Source organism: Colossoma macropomum, unplaced genomic scaffold (genome assembly GCF_904425465.1).
Source record: "Colossoma macropomum unplaced genomic scaffold, Colossoma_macropomum, whole genome shotgun sequence".
NCBI lineage: Eukaryota > Metazoa > Chordata > Actinopteri > Characiformes > Serrasalmidae > Colossoma > Colossoma macropomum.
This window is the reverse complement of record NW_023494802.1, coordinates 32,666,181-32,687,155: the sequence shown is the minus strand read 5'-3', so window position 1 is coordinate 32,687,155 and position 20,975 is coordinate 32,666,181. Positions and strand designations below refer to the sequence as shown.

General features: G+C 41.2%; 2 protein-coding genes across 3 annotated transcripts in view; both read left to right on the top strand.

Annotated features, from left to right (window-relative positions):
• magi3a (membrane associated guanylate kinase, WW and PDZ domain containing 3a) overlaps positions 1-3,815 on the top strand; it is a 236,802-nt gene extending 232,987 nt beyond the window's left edge. For both annotated transcript variants that reach the window (XM_036591340.1, XM_036591339.1), the window contains exon 21: positions 732-3,815. In XM_036591340.1, the coding sequence (XP_036447233.1) occupies positions 732-1,705 (974 nt within the window). In that variant the 3' untranslated portion in view covers positions 1,706-3,815. The remainder of the gene's footprint in view (positions 1-731) is intronic.
• Positions 3,816-6,462: 2,647 nt separating this feature from the next.
• Positions 6,463-20,973, top strand: LOC118822348 (lysine-specific demethylase 9). Its single transcript, XM_036591346.1, has 7 exons — positions 6,463-7,149; positions 9,307-9,944; positions 12,559-12,696; positions 12,976-13,118; positions 14,584-14,751; positions 14,892-15,000; positions 17,372-20,973. Exons 1-7 carry the CDS (start codon positions 6,489-6,491, stop codon positions 17,945-17,947), a joined length of 2,433 nt encoding a protein of 810 aa, XP_036447239.1. The 5' UTR covers positions 6,463-6,488; the 3' UTR covers positions 17,948-20,973.
• Positions 20,974-20,975: the final 2 nt, after the last annotated feature.

Sequence of the window (20,975 nt, the reverse complement as noted above, 5' to 3'; positions counted from 1 at the left end):
CCATTACACGGCAAATTGCAGTGACTAAGTGATGTTTTGCTATGGTGCATTAATATATGATTGCTGCAAGGCAGGGATTCCTGAGGATAATTCTTGTGACCAGATATTTTTGAAAATGTTGCTTTTTAGGCATAGATAAAAGAATGAATGCTGTTATCTCTCAAAAAAAAGAAGACTATTTCTGTGCCACCAAGTTCATTTTGCTCTCTGGTTCACTTTGACATCTTTGCTCCGTCACCTCTGTCTGCACCCTTATCAGTCCCAAGGGAAAACAGAAACATCAGTGTCGTTCTAAGATGTTCATTTTCTCGCTCCAGCACAGATGCATATCTCGGTTGCTTGAGGCCAAAAGCCTCAGAGAGTGAACAGAGAGTGTGTAGTTTGTGTCTTTAGAACAGAGTAAATTTTAATTTGGGAAATCTCTGAACATTAAAGCAGTAGTTTTCAAAAAAGAAAACTTTTGTTTTTGCACAAAAACAAACGTTTTAGTACAAAGATTCCTAAACTGGTCCTTGGAGATTTCCTGGGCAGTCCACATTTTTGTTCTATTCCAGTTCCAGTATAAGACATAACACTCAAGTTTGTTCAGAGCAGGAGCAGAACAAAAAATCCATTTTACCAAGGGTTCCCCATGAACCATCCAACTACACATGACTTGTGTCTTTTTTGTATGATAATTCTGGTAATTCCAAAGAAATGCTTTTAACCATAATGCTCGCCATTCATTTTAGATGTTAAGGAGATGATGACGGGTCCACCTGCAAACTTCTCAAGATACCCTGCACCTGATGAGTCATCAATGCCAGCATCTTTGTCCTCCCCCTCTCTCTCGCCTTCTGAGGGCACCCACTCTGCTTCCTGGATCATGGCCCCAGAGGAACTCCTCACCCCAGCGTCTGCTTCCTCCCGTGGACAACATCACTATCCCAAAGATCCCAGATCCCAACCTAGGAAAAGTGACTCCAGTGTGTCTCAAAGTGACAATCCTGCTGGCCCTCAGAGGGTAGATGCTTCTCGCATGGAGCGGAGAGAGCGATCACGTAGCCCTAAGAAAGCAGAGAAGAAACCTTCTGGTTTTGTGGAGAGCAAGAATGGCCATGCCAGCATGCAGAGTCTGGATATATATGTGGACAGAAAAGCCCAGGGACAAAGGGAGAGGGACGGCCACTCAACAAGTCCTAGAAAGCACCCTAGGAAGGACCAGGAGACTGGAGCCAGGCAGTTGTCTAGGGGACAGGAGGAACCACAGAGGCACAATACTGGCTCTGGAGGGGCTCAAGAAAGGAGACATGAAGAGGACACTGATCTCCCACAGGACAAAGAAACTGGAGAGATCAGGCATGAGAACACGAAGGCGGCTAATGAACGGCGTCGTAGGGAGAAGGGGACCGAGAGCGATCTGGCACCTCAAAAGTCTCATTCCCAGATCCACAAAGAGAGGGCAGTACCAGAGCCTCAGGCCAGTACCCTAAACCGCAAGGGCCACAGAGAGAAGGACAGAGAGCTAAAAGAGCGGGAGGCGAAAGAGGGCAGGCACAAAGGGGTACCAGCTGAAGAGAGCAAGAGGGAGACAAGGGGATCTAGTAGCGTCCCACCGGACACTTCCTGGAATGGAAACCCCAGCACCAAGAAAGCCCCCATAACTCCAGGGCCATGGAAGGTCCCTAGTTCGGCTAAGATTCATTCTCAGGTGGAGGGGATCTGATGGAGCCGGTGCTCAGTGTAGAATTGGAGTTCCTTTTCATCAGAATTGCTGGGACATGAGCCGACTGCGGTCAAAGGATGGGTTCTCTGAATCACTGTGTATTGGATGCATATTTTTTACCTGACTTTTACATCATATTGTTATCTTTGCTGACTTTGAGATGATGCATTCATGGTATTCAGTGTTCTCAAATATGTGTTCAGATGTCCTCATGTCTATGTTGGTGCATTCGTCGCATCTACAGTAAGACTCGTCAGACTTGTATTGTGCCAATCGGAGACTCCTGGTAGGAAGACTTGACACAAATCCCAGTGCTCCTGTCCTGTGAAACCCTGTGAGGTGTGAAGATTGAATGCTCTGTTTTCCGGAAACGTGAAGGAATGTGTGTCTTTTGTTTGGCTTTGCTCTTATTTCAGACTCCTGCAAAGATTCAGAAAAGTGTGTGTACAATCAGTTACCTTGACCTTTTTCGCTAAGCTTGATTTGCCAGATGTCCTTGCAATCTGAAGTGCATCAGTGCAATTTGAATTGTCCTTGCAAGGATAGCGCAACCAGTGTTGAGATGATTAACCATGAACAAAGGAGAACATTAGCATCACTACCTTTGCTTTATTGTTAGGCACATTAATAACGCTTGACTGAACTATACTTTGACATGCAATCCAGGCAGGTGACCAGACTGTGCACACATAGGGCCGAGTTCCCAAACCAAGATTAAGCCTAAGCCTAGACTAAAGATTTTCAGTGGCCATTTATCATTGGCATTGCAATTTAGGCCAAGCCTATGCTTAATCTTTGACTGGGAAAATAGCTCTTGCTATTTAGGTTGAACATTACAGTTGCAAGCTTTGCAATGTATTTTAAATCATTTTTCAATGTGCATCCATCTTTAAATGACCAGACACTTGTGGTTAAGTATATTGTTTACTACATGTGTGTTTATGAAGAAGCCTATGTAATTTATTGAGATAAAAAAAACAAATATATATATATATATAGCTTTTTGCAATCATATACAATATATGTAAACATTGTGCTCCAACTCAGATTCTAAACAGCTTGCTTCATCCTTCCAGTACAGTTGGTTGCTGCTTTAGAATTGCTGACTTTGTGCACTACACATTTAAGGGAATGTATTTTTCATATTGCTGCAGCTTTTACTATTATACTTTGTCATACAGCAAGCTATGTGGGATTAGCATTTGGACTAAATTCTTGGTCATTAAAATGAAATGAAGTTATAATGGTATTAGGAGTAAATCATATTTTTTCATACAATCTAACATATATTTTTGCCCTATTTCTTTTTATTTTTCATAACACATATCAATTAACTTTTTGTAACTAACCTGATATCATTGTTTTAAAATAGGTGGGTTTAAAACAAGAACACTTTGTCTCTATATAAGAGACAAATGTGATGTAAGAAAACATTCTAACCTAAGCTCATGTAGCTCATCAAATGTAGCTCATTTGACTGTGTGGCAGTATCCCCATATATTTGTGTGTAAAATGGCCCTGTACATATGATCGGTGTTAGCAAAAACATATCAAAATGTATAAAAAATGTTGGGTTTTTTCACATGTTTAAATACCATTGTGATTCTCAATATATATGTGATTATATGCACTTCTTTTTTCCTGTTCTTGAGAAGGGGGTATGAACAAGTGGCAGCTTTGATACTTCATGAGTTAATGAGTTCATTTGAATTCATCAGCACTCGACTTTGTGTTCGGTTTCTTCTCACCCTCTCCATTACACCTAGTAATGAAACAGTTTTAAGCCTGTTGAGCTTGACTTTTTTTTGTGACTTACAACCAAATAGTTCAGCTTCCAATTTGTTGGTTGGGCAGATGAGTTTGCAATAAAAATGTATGTACACCACCACGTAATATTTGAGAACTGGTGTCTGTTTAGTCCTGATTAACAATGTGAAGCCTTTAGGGACTGCTCAAATGAACTAACTGAAAATAAGACTGGACGACTTCTTGTGGTTTGTTTCCCTTGTGCATCTCATATCTCATGTGTATGAAACCGTGGCCTTGCTTTGCTTTATCTAAAAAAAACAACAACAAAAAAACAAAACAAAAAAAAGCTTTTGGATCTCTACATTGTGGTAGTTGTAAATGTTTATAAAATGTACAGCACCTGTATAAATACTTGCCTTCACTCAGAAAAAAAATCTGTAAATCGCTCCATTATTTTTTTAAGTAATTAAAAAGATGAGTATATATATATATATATAAATATATATAGAGTGGTGAAATAAATGAATCTGGTCATGACATTCTGTTCATGCACTGATAAATAAAGTTTTACTGAGAATTCATTTTTGTTGTGTGGTGTGTTGGTTTTGGTACAATATGGTCCTAATTACTGAGTTCAGGTGTTTAGCCATTGCTATCAAATGTATAAAATTAAGCACATAGCCATGCAATCTCCACAGACAAACAAGGGCAGTAGAATGGGTCTTACCGAAGAGCTCAGAGACTTTGAACATGGCATTGTCATGGGATGCCACCTTTGCCGCAGGTCAGTTTGTGAAATTCACTATCTGGCAGTTTGATGGATGAATTAGATTTGGCGGAGATCCATCAAGGAAGATCCATGACAACATGGTTTGATGAGTTTGGTGTGGAGGAACTCTAGTGGTCTGCAGAGAGCCCTGACATCAACCCCAACAAACACCTTTGGGTTGAACTGGAGCCACAACCGCCAGCCAAGCCCTCTCATTCAACATCAATGCCTGACCTTACAAATGCTCTTTTGACTGAATGGGCACAAATTCCCACAGACGCACTGCAAAACCTTGTGGAAAGTCTTCGCAGAAGAGACTGTTAAAGTTGCAGAGGGGGGCCAATTCCACATTAATGTCCATGGGTTTGGAATGGGATGTCTAACAAACTTGTATAAGTGTGATGGTTATGTGTCCACATACTTCTAGTGTATGTTTCCTACCTTTCAAAAGTTTCTAATCACTTGTCATATTAATTATTGCTGCTGTTTTATTCAATTATACCTTTTACAATATAAGGTGAAATACGCTAGATACCAGAAAGTATTTTAAGTATGTTTTATTTAAGATTTCCAAGTTTTTGGGGATTTAATGATAATAATATATAATATAATAAGATAATATAACATATTCTAACCTATCGTAATTCCTTGATAAATTATTTGCAGAGATTTGATCACCACTTTAGAGATACAAGGCATTCTGGAGGTAGTTAATTTGATTACAACTTCATTATAAGTGATGGACTGCGAAAGCCCCCTTACTAAAAAATAAAACATATTGTAAAATAAAAAAGTAATTGTGGCGTGTGCAAAAGTTTGGACACCCTACTAAGCCCGTAGGCTACTTAGTAACACCCCCTTTGACAGATACAGCTTTTCAATGATGTTCCCCTGTGTTTCCCTGCCAGTGGTGCCCCCTTATCCTGCATCGCCAGCATACCACTCACTCCACCACTACTTGCTCATAGGCCGTGCAGCACACCATTTACGCCTCAAGCTCCTCCACCACCAAGCACAGTGTTACTCTTCTTGATATCTCTTCACTGAGGATGGGCTTCGCTGTCACAGCCTCAGCGACAAAAGCCAGCCGGTTTGGTGAGCCACACCTGTAGCTTCAGTTCCTCCAGCTGCTGCGCGTTCAGGAAATACTGCAGCGCAAGCTCCTGCTGCACAACCATCTCGATAGCTGGGTATGCCTGATGAACCATAGTGCTCAACCCCACCGCCAGTACCCTCTCCCTCTTGCCTCCATCTGTCTAAGAGCAGCCTCCTGACTGACAGCACTGCTGGCGTCTGTCTGAACTGCCGCTGAAGAGCCGTGGTCAACATTGCTAGGTTGTCATGCTTCTCTCCTGGCAGGTACATGAGCACCTAGAGCACTTCTGCTTAGCGCCAGGCACAGCTGAATTGGCACATGAAGATGCACATGAAAAACATACAGCTTCACTTTCACATCATTTGTGCATGGTTAGCACAAAATCACACTAAGTACCCAAACAGACCAACAGAGAATAACACAAATAATATGTGCACTCACTTTACACTAAGGAGCAACAACATCAGTAACATGAAACAATAACGTCCTTTTTCCAGAGGGGGGTGGGGCGCGTGGCGCAGCTCTGTGTACCACGCCTCCAAACACCCTTCATGAGCCGCAACAATACATTGTTTGCAGGAGTTTTACGCGTAGAAGAAATATCAATGCTATAGTATGATTAATAGATGGATATGTATACATAGAGTTCTGGATATATATATATATATATATATCACTTTTGTTTTTGTAATTTCCTCGTACTTTTACTGTTTGTGCATTTACCAGTCACAGCATGTGACATCATTGTCCTGGTTTCAGTTTGAGTGCTCAGCAGGTGTTTTGCCTTCATTTCTGAGAGCCCGTCCCTGCACTGTAATCTCGCCTCCACTGGCAGCGTTGTCTTCTGCACGCAGCGCTGTCTCGCCTGCAGAAAAAGCACCTCCCCGCCTATTGAGTTACACGGTGACGTCAGCTCCTGGACAAGGCGCGTGCAGCGGCGCACGCAGCCGTCCGAACGGCGAAGGTCCGCGAAAACACCATCTCCCACAAGACACCACGGTCCGCGCATGCGCGCAGCTGGAGGCGAGAACAAAAACTACAAAGTGGTGGCCTGTGATAGGGCGCGCGCTACTCACGGACTACACATCCCAAGCGCTACGAACCCCCGAACGACATGCGCGCTTCACTTTGCGAAGGCTTTTTAAATTTTTCTCCCCCCCCCGAGCAAAATGGCTGCGCAGGTCGACCTGGCGCGCGTCAAATGTGGAGGAAAAGTGGAAGAGAAGAGCAGGGACGGCGGGGACAAGGCGGCGGCCAGGGAGAAGAAGAAGAAGAAGAAGCGGGAGCGCTCGCCGTGCGGCGACAGGCACGAGAGAGCGGAGAAGGAGGCGAAGAGAGTGAAGCTGCATCACCAACATAACCAGCAACACCACCGACACAACCACCAACAACAACACGCTGAACAACGGGCAGCTTTACCTCAGCAGCAGCAGCAGCAGCAGCAGCAGCAGCATCCACCACCACAACAACAGCCACCGCAGCAGCAGCAGAATAACTCTCAGCCGCGCCACTTCGGCACCAAAGAGCGGCCGCTCGCGCAGCCACGGACCCCGTCGGGCGAGCAGCACCACCACGGCCCCAAGAAAGCAGCCGCCGCCGCTCTCCCATGGACGCCGCGGAAGACTCCTCCAGCGGCCCGAGTTTCTCCGAAGGCGGCCGTGTCCGCTCTGCTGCAGCCCGCCCCGCTCTTCACCTTCCCTCCGCTCACGGTCGCCAAGGCCGAGCCGCGCGAGCGCAAAGAGAAACGCATCGAGAAGGACGCAAAACTAAAGGCGAAGAAGGAAAACGCAGAGGCGAACGTGAAAGTCCCGGAAAACAAGAAAAAGAAAGGTAGGTTAACGCAGTCAGCAGGGTATCGGTTTAACCGTGCTAGGTTAGCTGTTTAACTTCTGTCTGGTAACAAGAAAAGCAGCCAGCTGAGGAACTCCTCCTCGGTGCGTTAGCCTGCGCTGCTAACACGCGCGGAGCCGTTAATGAACGTTACGAGCGGACCGAGCGGACCGAGTGGACCGAGTTGTACGTGTTGTTGGTTTTTGGTGTCTGTCTCAGAGTAACGGGGTCATTTTCACGAGACCGCCTCAAACTGTGTCCAGAAATGTGAGTGTCCATCATCATGAGGATAAAAGTATGTTCATATAATTTGGGAGCTCTGTAGCGAGCAAAAGTTAAATTGTTTATTTTTCTTTAAAAAGTTTTTTTGTTGTTGTCAGTTTTGCCATAAGTTTTTATTACCGCAGTGCCCATAGGAAAATCTGAAATATCGCAAGATATGGATTTCAAATATATGGGATATGTTACCATACCTAAATCATTATTTCTATTATTTCTAATTTATATTTGTCACATGTGGACAGATATATGACATACATATTTTTCAAATATGGGACAAAAACAATAAAATCATGAAATAAATGAAAATATTCTTTCCTGACATATTTAAATAATTCAGCATTCAAAAACAAACAAATAGCAACAATTATGATATGAATTGAGTTACACCCTAGTACTATGTGTATGGTTTATGTATGCCAAATATTTGGTATGTATGTACATGTACACAGCTTATAGGTACATATATTTTGCATATATGACCATACACCAGATTTCCATATGGGTACACCCACATATCAGCATCTTATTACCTATATTTATGTATTGTTTGCTATTTGTAATTTAAATTTTTTTTATTACTTTTAACTCTCTTTATTAAAACAACAAAAGATTATGTAGCAGGTAAAAATAAAAACCTTGGTGGTTGTCAGTGTGTTGTGTTAATGAAGTAAACTTCCATATTGTAAACTTTATATGTTTTAATTCTTAGTTTTAAAATACTTAGTCTGACCGCAGTATGTAGATTATTTAGCCTACGTATTTATCTTCAAATGTTACATTGTTGTGTTAATGAAAATTTAGTCACTTAAAATTTAAAACATTACTAAAAATTAACTTAAAAGCAGTAAAGTCATGCTAGTTTACTTTTAATTATTCAGCCTGACATTATTGTTTGTATATTCAAAAAAAAGAAAAAAAATCCTTTTAATTAAAAAAAGTCCTTTTAATTATTTCAAGTTGGGTCCCAGTATTTGTTGTATTCGTGAGAATAAACCAGCTATTACTTGTGAAGTTGGTTTCTTATTCGTCAGATTTTAATGTACACTTTACTTTCCACCCTAAATGGTGCAGCAGCTACATTGAAACGCCTCAGAATAAGAAGGCTTGTCTAATATGAGTTTATAAGCTACGCTTTTATGTGCCTGTTCAGTTGACTATTCACTTCAGTTATCTCTGTGAAGTACTAAGATACTGTTGCCCAGCTCAGACAGGAGTTGGTGATAACAGATATGTTTTGCATTTCTTTGTCCTCAGCTGTAGCTGGAAGGGACTAATAATATTCTTATTTCAAAAGAAACCATGAAGTAAAAACTTTCAAGTGTCTTAAAAGTGCTGAAGGGGGACACATCCACTTTATTAAAAACCACTGTCTTGTATTTTCACTGTTGAGGTGCAGTTACAGACCAGCTGTTTATCAAACACCCTCTAGCCCATTTATCTTTGGTCACTTTCTGACCCCAGGACCACTGTTCACTGGATATTATTCATGTTGTGGACCACTTTCAGCACAGCAGTGACACGGACATGATAGTGGTATGGTAGTGCATTTGCTGGTATAAGTGTATTGGGTGCATCAGTGTTGCTGGGGTTTTGCAAACATCAGTCTCACTGATGGATTGAGAGTGATTCAACACCCAAAAATATCCAACTGTTAAAGGCTAAAAGATGGCTGACTCAAATGATCCAGCAGACGAGCAGCTGTCTCTAACTGTACATCAATCAGGAGCACCAACAAGGTTGGTGTTTCTAACAAAGTGGTAGGAGACAGGTGTGTTGGATAAATGTTAATATCTCTTGATATGTTTAAGTAGGTGTTATGTTTGACGTCTTGATTTTAGCTTTAATACCAATTTAACTGTCATTTGCCCCTTTCAGAGAGCCATAATGAGAACGGAAAAACTCAGACCCTGGAGGAGTACCTGCTTAAAAAGAAGAAGAAAAAGAAGAGACATCGGGAAGATGAGCGTGGCAAGCGATTGCGGATGTACAACAAGGAGGTGCAGACCATGTGTGCTGGGTTGACGGGAGACTGTCCCCCTTCCTCAGACGAGCCGGCCGTACTTTCGTACATCAAAGATGAGAAGCTCTGTCAGACGAGCCCTGGCCTGGAAGAGTATCGCACCCCCAAAGGGGTGCAGATGCCTTTTCTCTCCCACCAAGACCATTTCATTCGCAGCTCGTGCCTACAGACGGGCTCTTGCTTTAGCAGGCTCATACATGAGGAGAGGCAGCCCAACGGAGGGGCATCGGTGCTGCACGCTTACGCTGACGAGATCTCTTTTCTGCGGCCTGGAGACACTGAGAGGTTCGCCCGGGAGTTCCTCGAGTTGGCCTTCAGCGAAACTTCTAAGGGAGCGGCGCGCTACGCGCTGTCTGTGATACATGGTGCTGCTGCCTACCTGCCTGATTTCCTGGACTATTTTGCCTTCAACTTTCCCAACACACCAGTCAAAATGGAAATCCTAGGCAAGAAGGACATTGAGACTACTACCATCGCTAACTTTCACTCCCAGGTAAGGTGCTGGGTGATATGTGGACTGTACCAATATACTAATATTGATGTCACGCTGATGTTGTCATATACTGATGTTAGTTTTAGCTGCGTTAAAAGATAAAGATGATTTTAATGATGATATCATTCTATTCCTTAAAATCTCAGGAACACAGAGTAAAATATGAAAAATATTTGTATGATACTAAACTTGAGTGGTATATTAAACATCTAGCAAAGCTGGAGTGAGAAAATGTAAGATATAAATATGATAAAACATGGCTTAAAAACCACTGATTATCTGAGAACTGTGTGGGTGTGGCTAATGAGCAGCTTGATTGACAGCTCTCTACTAATACAAAGCTAAAATCATTATCCAGCTTTTATGTGACGGTAAACTGGATGAAAAAAGTAATGGACAAACGGACGGATGGACAAAGGAACAAACGGATAAACAAATGGACAGACTAAGCACCATGTGAATGAAAGAATGAACGATCGAACAATTTTCATGTTTGGATAACCAAATGAACAGGTGACAGGCAGCTACAGACAGGTGGTTTAACTTGCCAGCTTTTGGTTATACTGGGTTAGCTTTAGCTCGCTAAGTCCCTCCGATTCTGAAACTGTTTTGTGTGGATGGGGCAAGAGATGTCAGCCTTGTGGTTGGTAAGAGGAATGCTTATGGAAATGTTACGCACTGTTAGAACTATCCAGTTTACATCGAAAGGGGAGAATACTGGTGAAATACAGCAGACATTTATTAGCCTTTGTGAAGGTATTCATAAGACATACTTTGTACATCTATATTTTAGACTCAGAGAAACAAGATTAACCTAATTAGATAGAAAACTCAGATTTAGTTTCCCTGGGGCTTTAATATAGCCGCATGCCTGTTGCCCTGGTAGTTAATATGCACTGTATGATTCCCTTTGGAATAGAAACAGAACATAACAATTAGATCAAAAGAAGCTTGTCAGGTTTGTAAAACTAGGAAGTTTAGGTTCATTAACTTTATTAATGCTGACTTAAAAATTTTATATCTATCTATCCATATATATATGGATAGATAGATAGATAGATAAATAGAGAGAGAGAGATTGATTCAGATATCTTTGCAAAACGTCACAGTCAGAAAAAAACCTTATATCTACATTTTTGTCACTTTTTATTTATTATCGGCTTAATATCAGCTGCGATTTAGTCTGTAGCACAATTTTATGACAAACACAAATAGAAATGGTCCAAAATGACTTGGAATAAAATTTCTTCACATCAACTCACATTAAAAGTTAAGACTGTTTTCCCTTTTCGTGTGAAGTAACTTTTTTGGAGAGAGAGGATTTTGTTCTGACAGCGACAAACATATTGTGGTATTGAATTTTATCACTACCGCCCAAGCTAAAGCTTCTCAGCTGTTGACATCTTTCCCTACATACAGTGCCCGCAGCCCAGAAAATACCTGAAAATGAAGATAGCTGAAGCACTTGACGTGTGGAGTCTAAAAACTTTTATTATGTATTTGTGCACACTCTTAATAAAACCTTTGGTAAAAATGGGTCATGGAGTAGCTAAGAGCAAGCGTGCATTTCAATGAAAGTTCTTCCTCAGGCAGCATGCCAGCTTAAAAGTCATGAATAGCAACCCAGCGGGGGTTGTGCATCTGTCAAGTGCACCATTCTTACCATGCTAACCACCAGAGGAGCAACACAGCAGAGACTTTTATTGCTTACTTAAGTCTGGCATCCAGTATGTGGCACTGTCCAAAGTGCATTAACCATCTGCGGAAGTGCCTAGTGCTGTATGCTAGATTCGCCTCTGCTGTCTGGAGGCCAAACGGCGCGGCTTTTGCTCCATGACGTTTCAGAGAGCTGCCCTTGGCTAAACAAACATGCATTAACAGACCTGTTGGAACACTTAGATAGTAGGCAATGAGCTGATATTGACATTTGATTCTGAATGCTCTTTCGAACAGAGAAGCTGACTGTAGAGTTCAAGTGCTTTCATTACTGAGAAAAGTACTTTAGGGTGCTTATAGAAGACAACCAACACAAAATTATTCCAACCAACTCCTGTGTCTCATAATTATGCCACCCATGGAAAACATTTACAGTTTCTAAGTAAAAATAACCCAGGTTGTTGTTAATTAAGACTTGGTTCTACAGTGCAGAGGTGGGCGAAGACTTGAAATCTTTTTATAAAGACATCTGTCAAGGAAATCCTCAAGAATTTGTGTTCTTCACTTGGGTTATATGCATAACATTAACATTACATTGAACTTGAGGTGGGCAATATGGCGATATGTTATTGTCATCAAGATGAACAGTATGCTTTTCGTAGGATATCATCCCTATCTGAAGAACACTGGCCTGGAGTGTTTCGTTAAAAAGAGCATAGTTAGTCCTGTTTAGTTGGATTATTTCAGCACGGTACGTGAAACGTTGAATAACAATCATTGTATCAGAGTTTTTAAATATGGCACCACTAGTGCTTTATGTCTTTGTGTCAGAATATCATGATACATATCATGTATTGTAAAAACCTCTTGATTATTTTGCCGTATCGTCCACATCTGTGTCAAACTTACATTCGAGCTGTGGCTGGTGGCTGGGTTTTAAAGGAACATGTTGTTGCAGGTAAGCCGAACATACTGCTCGGGGACGTACAGGGCCGGCCCCATGAGACAGATCAGCCTGGTGGGGGCCGTGGATGAGGAAGTTGGTGATTATTTCCCTGAGTTCCTGGACATGCTGGAGGAATCGCCATTCCTCAAGGTTAGCAAACATTCCACTGGCAGTATATGGCACAAGGACAGATAATTCATGACTTTCACGGTTGAATTTTTCCTCTCTTCACTAGTGCATGTTAAAATAATTCTCTGAAATCTCACTTTGTTTAAGGACATCTGTTAGTATAGCGTGGTGTCATTCGGTTGGCTGCGCACTTGAGATTGCCTCGCTTGGTTTAATGTCCTGGCTGTGCAGGGTTTGCATCTGTGTTTGGACAGAATTAGTGCCAGAAGGCTGTAATTATTGAGCTGTGTGTCTGTGCAGATGACCTTGCCATGGGGCAGTCTGTCCAGCCTGAAGCTGGACTGTCGTTCTCAAAGCGACGACGGGCCTATCATGTGGGTGCGACCAGGAGAGCAGATGGTTCCCACAGCTGACATGCCGAAGTCTCCGTTTAAGAGACGCAGGTAAACATCTTTATAACCTCCGTCCTGTTGTTACATATTCTGGTAAATGTTTAGTGACACTTGGCTTATGGGTTCACGACAGGAATGAGCGGTTCCGTTCCTGGAGGATCACTGTGTAAGACAGGTCTAATGTTTTTCTTGCTCTAACACACCTTATTCATTGAGCGTTTGATTTATGTTAATGTGTTACAGTAGAGTTAAACACCAAAGTGAACAGTGGTGGAAATGCTTGTTTTAAAGACCTTGTATGTAGGCCTCCACAACGTGGTTATCACGACTTTGGCTTTTGATTTTTCAGGGGTGTGTAATACGCAGCCGATCACTGAATGTTTGTGTGTCCTCACTAGAGATGTAATTGATTAACTGTTTGACCAGTGCTACTGGTTAAAAAAACACATTAGATTTAGTTCATTTGTAATAAACAACAGGTCCTATTTTCTTTAAGCTGAGGAACATTTTTAAATGCAACAGGCAGTTGAATCCACAAAATAGGCCTACAAAAAATGAAGCGCACAGCTAAAAATAGTGGTGTTCACAAGAATGTTTTGTGGGTGATAGTACCAAAATGATGTACCACAACCAAAGCAAACATCCTCAAGTGATAATACAGATGGCTGGTTTATTTGTGCTTTCCAAAAAGAAACTGTGGTGCATATCGGTGTGAGGAAATTACACATGGGTGTGCAAACTTATAGAAAATGACATGGTGGACATGATCTTGGCATTTGTTTCTTTTTTTGGGCTATTAACAAGTGGTATCTTAAGAGTTTTACAATATATTTCATTAGCCCATCATTATCACGTTTTAGTGTGCAGTCATATATAACATAATTGTCAGCTCCTTAGTATAAACAAACCCATCTCTTACGCAGAGTATGTTTAATACAGTTTCCACCATTTAGAACTGTGTTCTGCAGTTCATACAAGTAACACGTTTTTATAACTCAGAGCATTAATACAGAATTCAGTTAATGTGTGCATATTGAGTGTTTTAGACTGGCTCTGAAAACTCCACCAGTTAGATTTTAGAACCGGAAATGCAGTCTGTTTTGTCATTCATTTTGTTAGGTTTTGTCCTTTAGGCTTGCTGGTTAACTATTTAATGTTGACTAATGACAGTTGATTATTGTTTTAAAACTCTTGCAAAATTATGCGTGCCTTGTTTGCTTGGACATGATACAATAAAGAAATAATTTGGGTCAAAAATTATGCAGGATAATCTGTGACAGTCACATTAAGGGGTTCACTAACAAATTGGAAAGTAAATTGCAGTCGAATGTAATTTGCAATAAGCACAATTGCTAGATTGAGGATTAGCTTTATTTGAGAGTTTAGCTGGGTGCATTTTCAACAGCTTTACTTATAAGCTATGCTTTGTGATATTAGAAATGTTTGGGGTAAGAAACATGGACTGTTATGAATTTTAGACAAGTTGTGTAACATGGGCCTCCAATGGTGCTTGCAGATCCATGAATGAGATCAAGAACCTGCACTACTTGCCACGGACCAGCGAGCCCCGGGAGGTTCTGTTTGAGGATAGGACAAGAGCCCATGCAGACCATGTGGGCCAGAGCTTCGACTGGCAGAGCACGGCCGCCGTGGGGGTCCTGAAGGCAGTGCAGTTTGGAGAGTGGTGAGTGATAGTGTTCACACACCTCCTGGGATATATCTCATACTGTAATGACATGGTTGAACGGCTGTGCGGAAATGGCTTCTTGACCGTAAACAGACTGACCTTTTGATGTTGCTTTTTATCTGTGATCTGTCACGCAGGAGTGACCGACCGAGGATAACCAAAGACGTGGTCTGTTTTCATGCTGAGGACTTCAGTGACGTCGTGCAGAGGCTTCAGCTTGACCTGTATGAGCCTCCTGTGTCACAGGTAGGTACAGTACTCTTGTCTTTTTGAGGTTGCGAACAAAAGAATTGCTCACAGATTAGGAAGTACTAGCTTAAACAGCTCCATTTGTAGTGGAGAACTGTTTGAAGTGAGGGAGTTATTGTGCCGTTGAAAGGATAAGCAAGAGCCTGGGGCATTAGGCTTGTTTATACGTTTATTTGGCTTGATTTGTGACTCAAAGCAAAGCCTTGTTAAGAATTGCAGTACCCACTGACCCTGCAGTTAACCAGAGGGCCAAGGTAGAGTTCATACCATGGTCAGTTTGTCACTCTAAGGACAGTATGTCTGGATTTTTAATCAGATTTAAATTTTTTTTTAATAAGTATGCAATTTTGAAAAAAGGAATTTTAAATGTTTTTCCAAAACGCTTTTACAAAATGCTGAAGATTTCTTGAAATGCTTTAAAAACAAGTGGTATATGGTGATTTTCTTTTTCTGAACATATTTCTACATTCAAAAGCATGCTTACTCTGCACAAATGTCTCTGCTGGTCGTAAACGTTTTCCTCTACAAAGCAAAATTCGCTTGTCATAGTTGCTGCTTGGATTGAAAAACATGTTTGATTTGCTGTCACTTCAGATTGTTCCTTGTGTGGGGGTAAATTTAGGTCAAATTCCTCTCATATGCCTCTACTATTAGAACAGTGTACAAAAGGAGCTAATTATTTTTCTGGAATTGGTAGCTCTGGTTAAATTTGTTACAGATCTCAGCAGTTAGTTTTTTTTTTGTTTTGTTTTTTTTTGACAAAAAATGTTGGAAAGTGTAACCAGGCTGTTGTACCATTGTACTTGCAAGAGTACATTTCCATTCACTGAAATCTCTGAATTTGAGTAATTTATTTTTTTCTAATGCACAGTGCAATGTTCACTAAAAGGACTGAACTGGATTGGAAGTTGCTAATTCTGTGAAACTTAAAGGGGAACTCTGGCCAAAATGACCCAAAATTGTATTAAGCGCACCGACATAACAACCCAGTTTATTTTAAACTACGGGCTGGCGGTTATAATATATGTATGATTACATAACCAAAAACCAAAAAGTTGATGAAATGACTGAAATATACAGTGATGCGCTAATGGAAGTTATGTCTTCTCAAGTTAAATTACTCCTTCATTTCTAGCCATGAAACATACAAAAATCCATGACCCAGGCTAGCTTTAGCTCAGTGTGCCTAAGCAGCTTTCGAACGCCCTCACTGTCCACCATGCATCGCACATATATCAGAGAACATGGATGAAACTAGGGATGCATTGATAGCATTTTTTCCAGACCGATACTGAGTCTGGTACCGTACTGCGTAACCTACTTAAGGATGAATGAAGTAGTTAGCTAGTGCTAGTTAGCTATTGTTCTTTGGTCACTCGCACTGTATTTTTGAATAGTCCAGCGTGTATGGACAAAGCCTACGATTTATATACTCTCACTGTACGAAAACTCTCTGTCCATGCTTTGTGAAACGCTCTGTCCTTGAACTATTTCAAATCTGTTTCATTCAAAATAACACTCTAAACACTGAGTACTGAGCAAAGAGAGACTGAGCAGCGATGCGATCACTGAGCACTGAAGCTACAAGCAATTACAAGCAAGCTACAATTTTACTTTGATATGGTACACTGTTGTAGTTCTGCTAATATCACCTTGAAAGTGGTCCTGAACACCACTGTTGATAGCTGCTTAATTTTTTAGTAGCTCCAGTGGAGCCAGTTGCCTGTCTTGTGTATATTTTAAAAACCCACCTATTTAAATAGGAACTTTTGTTAATTGAAAATTAAAGTTAAATTAACTTTTACCGATAGCATTTGTAAACTATAGGTGAGAGCGTAAGAGGGGGAACCCCCTTCTGATGACTCTTCAAAGTGGGAGAAACTTTTGAAAAACTGCAGTTGCTTTGGGACAAATATGTGAGAGGCAGCTGTTTGTTTGTTAGCCAGATAGCTAAAGTTACTGAAGCCAAATATCATGTCTGTTTTTATTAGCCTCTACATCAGTGGCAATTCACTGGATTTGTTTCATCACTGTGGAAGGATTCCCAGTGACTGTATGATATATTTGCATAATGCATGCTGGGTATTGTAGTAAGAGAACGCTGATGAACGTAAACCCAGAGGTTGCAAAATCATGAAATTGACATCAAACTGACAAGGCTGTGGATTATTACATAGCTAATGTAATAAGTGCTGGTTTTAGACCAGAATGCCCCTTTAATGATGGTGTTAGAAGGCCTGTGTTTTGCACTTAGTTTGCGATGATTGTATGGTCAGCACACAGTCAGCTGTAGCTGGATAAGTACAACTTATAGGTCATAATGGAGTAAGGTAGATTTTGCACTCGAGTAACACTCCTGTCCCTGCAGTGTGTCCAGTGGGTGGATGATGCTAAACTGAACCAGCTGCGGCGAGAGGGCATCCGCTACGTCCGCGTACAGCTGTGTGATGACGACATCTACTTCATCCCTCGCAATGTCATCCACCAGTTCAAGACTGTGTCTGCTGTGTGCAGCCTGGCCTGGCACATCCGCCTCCAGCAGTACCAACCTGAGGATGAGGGCAAGGAAGTAGAGGCCAAGTCCAGTGAGCCAAAATCCAAATCTCCTCCAGCAGCCGAGACCAAAGCTCCGTCCTGCACCACGGGGCTGCAGAAAAAAGAGCTAGCGGCAAATTCGGCAACCAAGTCTGACAAGCCTGTTTTCCAACGACCGGCCACACCTCCTAGAGAACCTACGCCAGTCCCTCCTCAACCGGCTCCTCCTCAGCCAGCTACGTCTGCTCACGCTCCCCCCAGTCCCGTGTGTTTGGACCGCACCCTTGGCTCCTGCTCACTCGCCACCACCTCTCCAGAGCCAGCGCTTCCTCAGGCTTGCCTAGAACCCAGCCCAGACGCCGCCCTCAATAGCAGCGCCCATTGCAGGCCCACTGATCTCCCCGAATAACCTGCCAACCAAACCCCTTCTTTCACAGGTGGGCTGAAATTTATTTAATGAACTTGACTGACATTCCAGTAAAGAAGTTGGACTGTCAAAAAAGCATATTTGGACTTCCTGTAAACTTATAAAGACTATATATTTTTTTCTTTTTAAGGTTTTGGTTAAGAAATAACCCCGTAAATACTTTTTAGGTTTTTCTCAGCCAAAGTATTTAATTTTAATAATATTTTTGCTGATTACTCAGTGTTGTTTTATATTTGTTTATATCTGAAATGGAGATCTCTCAAGAGGAACTTTTCGTATCGTTTCCCTAACTGTGCATCATGTGGATCAGCAAATTGGTTTTTACAAAAAAACAAAAAAAGTGCCTGTCACAAGTGGAGAACAGCAATCATGTCTCAAAAGAAGCAAATGATCTTGGTCTTGTTCTTTTCCCTGGTAGTTCTGTTTGTTATATTTAAGCTTAGGCTAGAGAACTGATATCAGTTGAAAGTGATTTGCTTTTTCATCAATGAGCAGGATTGGTTCTGATTTTGTGTTGTGCTGTTTGGCTTGATAAGAAAGCTAATTATTTTCATGCTGTTTTCCAAATGAGTAATAAACAAGCAACTACTCTCAAAGAGAAAGGCTTTGCGAACATGCATCTCTTTCAAGTTTAATTGCGCCGTGCACACAGAATTTAGGATCTGACGGCAGCAAGCACAGAGCAGAAGTTTCTAATGGGTAGTTTATAGCTCTGATGCTGATGGCGTGCATTTGTAGAATAATTAGCTTATTTGATATGAATTTCTCAGGGTCCTTCATCCAGGAACCACTCGTGCTTTTTGATGCCAGGTTTCTATCTGCAATTGGAAGCTCTAGTTAAATTTGTTATAGTTCTCAGCCTTAACCCACAACTGGTTGGTGTTTTTGGTAGGAAATAAGTTGAAGTGTGACCAGACTGAAACACCATTGTACAGTGCATTTCCATTCACTTAAGCCTCCTCTGAATTTGAGTTTTTCTCAGACGCAGTGGATCATTACCTCTAATACCAATTAAAAGGCCTGAACTGGATTGGAAGTTCCAAGTTTCTGCCGGTGTTCGTTTGGTTTCAGAATGTGGGTGGTCTGTGCCTGTAATTCATTAGCGCAGATGAAGGGCAGTTGGAAGCTGCTTGATTTAATGACTTCTGAGAGTGAGAGTGTGCCAACTAAATCGCTATCTTTAGTGCAATTCTAAAACACGCTAAACATTAAAGGCATAATGCTGGTTCTTGGTATTCTCAGTCATTTTGAGTAAAGAGCGATTGCCTGACTTAAACGTTTCGAGCCTTTTTAAACTGTGCTTTTTCTATTGCCTGAGTACATTTGCCTTGCTGGTTAATGGACATTTTCTTCCTGTTATCTGTCAGTGCTTGGGATTTAACGTTACTCTTTCTTCCAAGCTGTTCTCCTTGATCATAGTTCTTGATGGGGCAGTTCTGTCAAAGACTTGCTTGCTTTTCACACAACTATGGGAAAGCCGTATAACATGATCAGGTTCTGAAGCTCCATTTTATGAAGGAAATAACAGTTGGTCTTTGCTAAGTAACAGTTTAATATGTATTGTTCAAATCACGACTGACTATGCTCCATTCTAATCTAGTTCCCTGCTTCAAAATGTTTATTATTTATGTATATGTTTATAGGAGGTAGGGGTGGGGTGTTCTGTTTCTTCTGTGGTTGAATTTTAAAATGTCCCTAGTAATTAATGATGAGCATTTTTAGGACTGTACTATCTGAGATGGTAGTTTCAAAGTGCAAATTAGTCAGTGCTGTTTTTAGTAATATTGTATGTCTAATGTAATTTGCACATGTCGGTATGATGATATCATGCTCCTCAAAGCGGTTATGTCTCAACATCGGCATTTATTCACATGGAAAAGGCTTCGTCGACCGTAGCCACGAAGTACTGTCGTTTCTTAAAACTGACCTTGTGCGTCATCCACACGGAGATTGGAATGTATTTCATCTTCACACCAGCAAGAGAATGAATCCTAATGGCTTGCTGCATGGGTCACTCATAAGAGGACTCCTTAATGTCTTTCTCTGATGCAGTGATTGCCTCCTAGATCAAATGAGTGCCTTTTAGCAAGTCTTACTCTCAACGCATGGTGTCCTACAAGCAGTTGTTCTTCCAAATACTCGGAGGCGTCGATTACGGCAGAGCTGCGCAGAGTCTAGCAATAATTAATGTCCATTCATCATTTGGCTAGACCTCAGTAAATCAGTAATGAGCCTTCCTTCGCCCTCTCGCTGGGATAAAATTTCACACATACTCTAACAAATGAGGGAGGCCATTTTGTACATCACAAAGAGGAAGACATCGTTGTCAGTTTTAATAAAGAAGCAGCTTCTACAATGTGCAATACAACACACATCATATTTCCATGTATTTCACACATTTCAGTGCGGTGACAAGGTGAACAGAGTCACTTCTGTTCTTTTGGGATCACAGACTGTCTGTGTACGGCAGCGAGTTTAAAATAACGTTTCTAATTATATTTCATCCTCACCAGGCATTGACCGTTACAATTCAGGACTTACAGTCTCGCAGGAATTCAAGAGGAGAACTGTCGTTCATCACTTTTGTATGATGATGCATTTTCTGGGAATAATTGGTAACTTGGGAATATTTACGTCGGCCTGCCTTTTTCCACTTTCTCCTCCCCTGGATTCGTTCTTTCTAAGCACTTAAAGCTCTTATTAATATTCTGTTTTATTATTACATCGCATATATGGATAAACACACAGTATGTGCTGTGTTACTTCTGACTACTGGCAGCTACTTTCCTTTATTTTGTTGTTGTTATTGTTATTTAAGGTTTTTGATTGTTCTGTGTACTATAGGAAAAAAATCCGCTAGAGAATCAAGGCATGCTTTGTGTGAGTTTCATTCAATATCATTAATTGCTGTTGTTGATGTTTGTATTAAGATATTAAGAGGTCTCCATTTTACTGAATTTATTTTACTTTTATTTCTTTTTTAAGGACTTAGTCCGGTATAAACAGAAGT